General features: G+C 35.5%; 1 protein-coding gene across 1 annotated transcript in view; it reads left to right on the top strand.

Moving 5' to 3' along the window:
• Nucleotides 1-7,933, top strand: part of LOC118743799 (transient receptor potential cation channel trpm) — a gene marked incomplete at its 5' end in the record, with an annotated part of 161,503 nt that overhangs the window by 75,781 nt on the left and 77,789 nt on the right. The window contains 3 exon segments of the mRNA XM_036476564.1: nucleotides 502-691; nucleotides 1,095-1,306; nucleotides 1,963-2,115. Of these exon segments, the coding sequence (XP_036332457.1) occupies nucleotides 502-691; nucleotides 1,095-1,306; nucleotides 1,963-2,115 (555 nt within the window).

The following is a 7,933-nucleotide window of genomic DNA, read 5'->3' as shown; positions in this document are numbered from 1 at the left end:
ACAAAGCGTCAATTTTTCTAAGAAATCGAATTGAAAAGTTGAAAAATTTGAGGAAAATGTTTTGGTATTTCATGAATTTTCCGAGTTCGTTATGAAAATAAAAAAAAAAAAAAATTATTCTGCTGGTTTTTGTTGCTGAATGAACTTTATTCTTATAGAAAACAAGAAAAATTTTGTGTGGAGAATATAAATAAATAAAATCGTCAAAAGGTCGGGGTATTCATACTTTTGACGCTGACTGTAAGTATTTATGCAGAAATGGGTGCAAGGGTGTAAATGGCTCAAGCGCATGGAATTCAACAATTTCTCTAGCGGTAATAATTTTATGCAACATAAATTAGATGTTGAAATAATTCTTTTCAAAGGTAGTTGGGTTGGTAAGTTGCTGCAGCCATTACCGCCGCACTCAAGTCGTCTGCACTTACAGCTTTGAGGAGAGTTTTTTCCCCACAAATATTATTAGCACGCTTTTAAAAGTTAAGCGTTTTTTTCTACTTCTAGATTTGGGCAGTGCTAACGAAACGCCAACAAATGGCGTTGCTTATGTGGACGCACGGTGAGGAGGCGCTAGCGAAATCCTTGGTGGCCTGCAAGCTGTACAAGGCAATGGCGCACGAGGCGGCCGAGGATGATTTAGATACGGAAATCTATGATGAATTGCGCGCATATGCAAAGGAATTCGAAAGCAAAGGTTGGTAAAAGGCTACGTGTGTGTGTGTGTGTGTGTGCGTGTGTGCGTGTGTGTGTGTGTGTGTGTGTGTAATTTTGTGTGATTCATTTAAAGCTGATCGCAAGTGTCTATTGGTTGAGCATCCTTTTGCCACGTCTAAGTGCATATTTGTTAGTGGAAGCGCTTAGTTACTAGAAATGTATGAGAACAGGTAGTGAATTGCCATTTCTAGTAACCACAAAGTAAGCCAATTCAAGTGTGCAAGCCGCTTGAATTTATTACCTATTAGGTGGCTTCCTTTCAGTATGCTTTCAATCATTGTATTCGCTATGAATTGGCCATTACTTTTTTGAGAATGGCTTTTTATCATTTCTTTTCCTCTCCAAAAGCTTTCAATCACTTTAACTGTTCTATTCGTTTGCAGGCATCAAGTTACTAGATTTCAGCTATCGCACAGATGGGGAGAAGGCTCAACGACTGTTGACATGTGAACTGCACTCATGGTCGAACCAAAGTTGCCTTTCCCTGGCGGTGGCCGCCAATCATCGTGCACTTCTGGCACATCCGAGCAGTCAAGTGATATTGGCCGATTTGTGGATGGGCGGTTTGCGAACGCGTAAAAATACAAATTTTAAGGTAAGTTAAAAACTCAAACTTGTAACTGACTTCAAAAAAATGAGGAGGTTATCAAATCGTCAGAATATTTTTTTATTTTTTTTTGTATGTTACCGCATAACTTCAGACCACGTTAACCGATTTCTGTTTTTTTTTTCCCTCATACTAATTTGGTCATAAAGCAATTGACGGTACTTTTGAATTTTTATATGAGGTTTGAAGTCGGTTTTGTTTTTTTTGCTTAAAAATTACTTGTTCTTACTTTGAATTGTTAAAATATGAACTTAAGTAGAGAGTTTAAGGTAGCTTAAGTTGTGGGAGTCTAACCCCCGTAGGAGCTGCACTTGGACTTTAGAAGCGTTGACATGTGCGATGGCAAGTGATTTTGTACGGTAACCACTACTCTAATTGAAAAAACGCCTGCAACCAATCACGAAAGTTATGAAGAAGGCTAATGTCAATCCGCAAGCGCTCATCAGGATGGGTTGAATGATTTTGTTTATTCTGGCACGAAAGTCTTACACAAAAAGCTGCCTTGCTGGCTTTCATGATGAAAGCTCTTTGGTCAGAAAGCACTTGAGCATATGTACATTAGGGTGGTCCTTAAATGACGAAATCTCTTGATTTTTTCCTAATGTGAATTTATGTGTATGATTTATTTATTTTTTTACTTCTAGGTTATCTTAGGTCTTTTGATACCCGTTTATATCAGACATTTGGATTTCAAATCCAAAGAAGAGCTACAACAAATGCCACAAACCGAAGAAGAGCACTTGGAGAATCAAAATTTGGACAACGACGATTCGGATCGTTCGCAGCCCGATGCAGAGGTATGTACTAGAGTACGATTCCATTATATGGACGTACATTATTTGTTTGTTATTTAATAATTAGATAATTTTTTCCATAATACTCCTAATAAGTAATGTTCCTTTGTTAAACATTTTAAAATAAGTCTTAAAAATTTGTTTTTAAACTGTTCAATTTTCCACTGAACTTGCGATTAGTTGAAAAAAATTCTATCCTCTTCATTGTTGTTTGTACATATTATCTACGTTGAAAGTAATCAAAGTGATGAAATAAGATTTGCGTAATTTTAGTAAATTTCGTCGCCAAAATAAATTAAATATTCACTTAAAATTTTTGCTTTAAAGTGCTGTTAAAAAATATAAAAAGTTGGTACTTAATTCAGTATACCTATTTAATTGTTATGAATACTTATTCAACATTTCATAACTGCATTTAAGTAAATTTTATTTCGATATTTCTAAATTTAGAAAACAAAATTTATGATTTACTATAATATTTTGAACTACATTTTTACAACCCTTACTGTATTTGTTCTGCTGCTGCGTTGCTGTTTAAACCGCTCCTACTATAACGACTACTTGAAACAAAAAAACGAAAATAAAATAAAAATAACATCTACTACTACCACTACCACTTCTACTACTACTTCTACTACTATTATTACTACTACTGCGACACATTCCCTAGAATGCGCTAACAAAAGCGAAAAGATCAATTTCCTTCAAGTGTAGGATAAGCAGTAACAATAATCAAGACAAGGTAGTAAATTCTGACAAAACAAAAACTCTTGTTATCCCCTTAAATTCTATTAAATCCCGTGTAAACATGTCCGAATAGTAGTTAACTGTGTTGTAGTGTGAATTACGAAAATAGTTAAACTAAAACTTTTAAACTTTCTATATACATAGATAGTATGTGTGTATGTGTGATTATGCGAATTGAATGCATACAAAACTTTTCTCTATAATGTTTTTTCTTATACATTTGTATGTAGCATACATGTGTATATTTACCGCGATTGGTTGCTGGTGACTAAATTTATTTTTTTTCCATTTTCCAAATATTTTTGTTGTAATTCTCGTCCTATCTCTACTCCTAACTGCTAATCTATTGTTTCTCATACTAGCATACGCATCAAATTCGTATTTAAATTTTTCTAAACTTTTTTTTAATCAATCTGTGTAACCTTTTGTATGTATTAACCATCGTTTGAATATACTTTTTCTTTTTATGTCTAGTACTCTAATCCTTTGTCTGCTGTGCAAATATAGATTAATAAATCTTCTTGTGAATATGTCCGAATGTACGTACATATGTATGCATATCTATTTTTTTTTTATGTATGCTCATGCAGATACAATCAGCCGCAAAAATATGGATACCCTCACGTTTTGATAATTTTATTTGTTTATATTTTGCACATCAATTTTTTTTATAAAAATGTGGTTTATTCAACAGAAAAACTCACGAGAATCAATTTTCTTAATCGAACTCGGAGAAAATACATAAAATACCAAAAAATTTAAAATTTAGGGTAGGCAGTTTTGTAGCTCATAAAATTTTAGTGTAATAAAGTCCAAGTTTCAAGGAAGTTTTTCTTAGAACCATTACTTAACGCATTTCTTTCATATAAGGGCTGTTTGCAGCTGTCAAGAAAAACGAAAAATTCATATAACACCATCACAATTCCCTGAATCAGTTTGCAGCTTTCTAGAAAAGAATGTTTGTATATTTATTTTTTTAAGAAAATTTACAGTACTTTTTCAAGCAAAAAAAAAAATGGAACATATTTCTTGTGATTTTTCTTGAGCGCTGTACACCGCCCTATTTTATATGAAAGAAGGTACACAACTCCCCCAGCGAAAAAATCTCAAAAATCAATGGTAATTATTAGCCACTTGACATTCTCATTAAAATTTAAACTGCATACTAAAATTTTTTTTAAGAAATCGAATTGAGAAATTATCAATTACAATGAAAATTTCTTGCATTTTTCCAAGCCCTGTAAGAAAGTAAAAAAAGGGATTCTTGCGGTTTTTGCTGTTTAATGAACCATATTTTTATATAAATATAAGAAAAATTTGGTATGGAAAATATAAATAAATAAAATCGTCAAAACTGCAGGGTGTGCATATTTTTCACGCTGACTGTATGTACAGTCACTCACAGAAGTATTCGTGGTTTAGTTTCTTCGCGATACTCAAAATCTGTTCCATGAACTTTTTCGTAAATTTTTATTTAATATATAGCCCATTTAATAACAAAAACCATATAAATCAATATTACATATTTTCAACGGAATTCGTAAACTGGCAAAAGTGAAAGTTTTAAGTGCCTTGACTTTTGACTGTTCTTTGCTGGCGATATTGCCGGTTCTCTTCCAAATCACGCATGAAAAAAGTTTATTTTTAACCGACTTCAAAAAAAGGAGGAGGACCACATTAACCGATTTCTGCAATAAAACAGATGGGCCCATACTAATTTGGTCCAGATCCTATCATTGGATGATGAAGAAATTAACCATTAAATTTTTTTAGGAGAACTGAATTCGGCTTAGTTTTAAGCTCAAAAATTACTAGTTATAATTCTTAAAAAAATCTGACTAAAAACTTTGAAATTTCGGTAGTATTTTTTTAAATTCGCAAAATTTTTGCGAGTTTCGTAGAAAGTTTGCATCATTGATTTGTATGGTTCGCGAGCCACTCTAATGGGCATACTTTTTAAATTCGTATGTGGGTATACATATGTACATACATAAATTTGTATGTAGTAATCAGTGTCAGCGTTTCATTGCCCTGTTTTCCTATAATTATATATACCTTTTATTATCACATACATATATGTAAGATATTTTCCTTTTCCATTATATATTCATAATCATATTCGATAACTTATTCACATCAAAAATACTTATATTAATATTGCCAAAACACCAAAATTACTAACAGTACTGAAATACAGTGATATGATGCTTAAGATGTTAAAATTATGGTATGGCTGCTCATTACTTACACTTTCGTTTTGTTTGTATTTTGTGCTAATTGGCTGCTAAATGGTATTTATATTTTGTAAATATATTTTTGAATTGGTTGCTAAAATGTTTATTATTTTGTTGGGTTTTTATTGTTGTATATTTAAATAATTTTAAGTAAAAAGTTTTCGCTTTAAAAAAGTTCGATTGATAGTGAATAACTGAGTTAGAGGGAAGACCAGTATGTTTGCACGTATTTATATAAAAAAAAAAAAAACATTTACTAGTGCGAAAAAGTGGGTAGGCACTGTGGACAATGGTAAAGTCCACTACAGTCTGCGGAGGATGCATCAGACTAGGCCGAGCATACTTTGAATTGCCATCTTATTAAAATGTAAGAAAGTTCAATTACATGGCAGTTGAGAAGTGCACGTACAGAAATTTCATAAATTGCATAAAGGAAATTTCTGCACATGCAGCCGTACATAGCAGGCATGTAGGCGCCCGGTGTTAGCAGTCGCGCCTACATAGATATTGTTTCTGGTAACTGGTAACTTCCCATTGATATTGCCACACGATGGCTTTGAAAGCTTGTAGGAGAGCGTGTGTGTATTTCAGTGCCTAAAGCTCTATATTCAAAATATATACATAGATATGTATATATATTTATATTTTTTTAAGTAAATCGTATAATCTTTTTATTTTATAACTTTATCGTAACACAGCACTCCCGTGACACGACAAAGACAAGTAATTGGTTGCTTTTGTTGTATGTACTCAATATTTCCGAATATTTGATAAATCATTCTTTTAGGCACTTATATCAATTTTTTGTTCTATCTGTTATCTTGTTAGCAGCCATACAGTAAACTTCAAATACAAATTTGCTACCCAAAAACTTAGTTTTTTTCACTTTACAAAAGACCAGTTACTTGTTTTTGTCGTGTTACATGGGAGCATTTTCCGTTAAGCAATCTGCACGGTCGTTTAGCTTTAGACGCGTAGTAAATTTTTTATGCAACGACTCTTGGTCTCTCCATATGCTCTGCTATCACCATCGGATTCCGTGTTGAATACTTTCAGAGCTGGAGCATCGGTGCCCATTCGAACGACATGGTCAAGCCAGCGGAGCCACTGTATTTTAATTAGCTGCACTATGGCACTGTATGTCGTTGTAAAGTTCATACAGCTCATCGTTCCATCGTCTGCGCTAGTCGCCCTCGCCAACCCGTAAAGGCCCGTAAATCTTCTGCAAGATCTTTCTCTTGAATACTCCAAGATCCGCCTCATCAGATGTTGTCATTGACCATGCCTTTGCGCCATATTCCAACATAGGCATGAGGAGTGACTTATGGAGTGTGGCTTTCGTACGTCGAGAGAGGCCTTTACTTCTGAAATTGCCCACCCAGTCGAAAGTAGCACTTGCTGGCAACAGCGATTCTGTGTTTTCGACAGTGACATTATTATCGGTGCTGGTTCCCAAGTAGACGAAATTTCCTACGTGCTCGGAATTATAACCTTCACCAGGGCGCGAATGTGCTGATTGTTTGTTTGATGACAGGAGATACTTGGTCTTGTACCACCAGACCTTATCTATCTTGGGAAAAGGCAGAACAGGCTTCGCGGTTCCTATCGAACGCTCTTGTGAAGTATTGTGCCTGAGCTGTTCAGTTCTACAGCGCTTGTTTTCGTCTCCAATATCAGATTAAAGAAATCGTATGAAAGGGTGTCACCCTGCCTTAAACCCCGTTTGGTAGCAAAGGCTAAACGTGACTTTACACATCCGTATCAGTTTCGCGTGGATACCGAATTCTGAAATCGTGACAAATAGGCAACTCCTTTTCTCGCGGGACTTTTCTAAGATTTAGCGCATTGTGGATAACTGGTCTATGGCGGATTTGCTAGGTCTAAAGCTACACTGATGCCCAATAAATTTGCTAACAGTGAGCTTCAGTCGTTAACACTATCGTCCCGCGTTAGTTGGCGCGTATGGCGGGGTTGTCTTTCTTGTGGATTTGACAGAGCACACTTAAATTCCAGTCGTCGGGCATGCGTTCACCTGACCATATTCTGCATGCGAGTTTATGCATGCACCTTATCAGCTCCTCTCCGCCGTCAACTCCTGCAGGTTTGTTGTTTTCCAGCCGAGAAATTACTATTGTTGCCTCGGCATAGCCGGGTGGTGATACATCGATTCTGTCTTCCTCGACTTCCATATTGGTTTTGAAGCGGGTTTTCAACCTTTCAGAAGACGCCTTACATTTTGATAGAACTATCGGAAAATCTCCACACTCAAATATTTAGCCGCTCTTCAGCTCTCTATATCAATCCCACATACATATTTAGCTCGCGTTGCGTCAGATCGCAGCGTTGCCTTGTAGGCGGTATATTTTTTCACTGCAGCCGTTGAGCGCTGGCATTCGACTACTCCTTCGGCAGCGATACGCAGCGATTGGGAGATGCGGTCCTTCGGACCCGATGAAGTCGATCAGCCTGCCACTGTGCTATCGTGTTATGTTTCGTCGTGGATACCCCTATTTTGCCTATCCTACCTTTGGCATCACGACCTTTATATCGCGATGGTGTCAGTCTTCGTAGGCGCTCTCGATGAGCTCATAGAAGAGGGTTTCGCAAAGCCAGGGGCCAAATATACTATAACAGAGTTTTTAGTTTTTCCCTCTAATGTGAGGATTTTTTTAAGGACTTTGAAATTTCAAAAATATGATTATTTAAAAAAAAAAATTATTTAAACAATTCAGTACAATGTAGAATGACAATATAGGTGTCAGATATAAAACTATGTACAATTGAGAAATAATATTTTTTTTGTGCATAAGGACCAAAAGGTGCGGAAAATTACCTATTAA

Source organism: Rhagoletis pomonella, unplaced genomic scaffold, assembly GCF_013731165.1.
Source record: "Rhagoletis pomonella isolate Grant_MI unplaced genomic scaffold, Rhpom_1.0 Rhpom_scaffold_00007, whole genome shotgun sequence".
Classification (NCBI taxonomy): domain Eukaryota; kingdom Metazoa; phylum Arthropoda; class Insecta; order Diptera; family Tephritidae; genus Rhagoletis; species Rhagoletis pomonella.
Note: the sequence above shows the minus strand (reverse complement) of the source record. Positions and strands in the feature narration are given on the sequence as shown.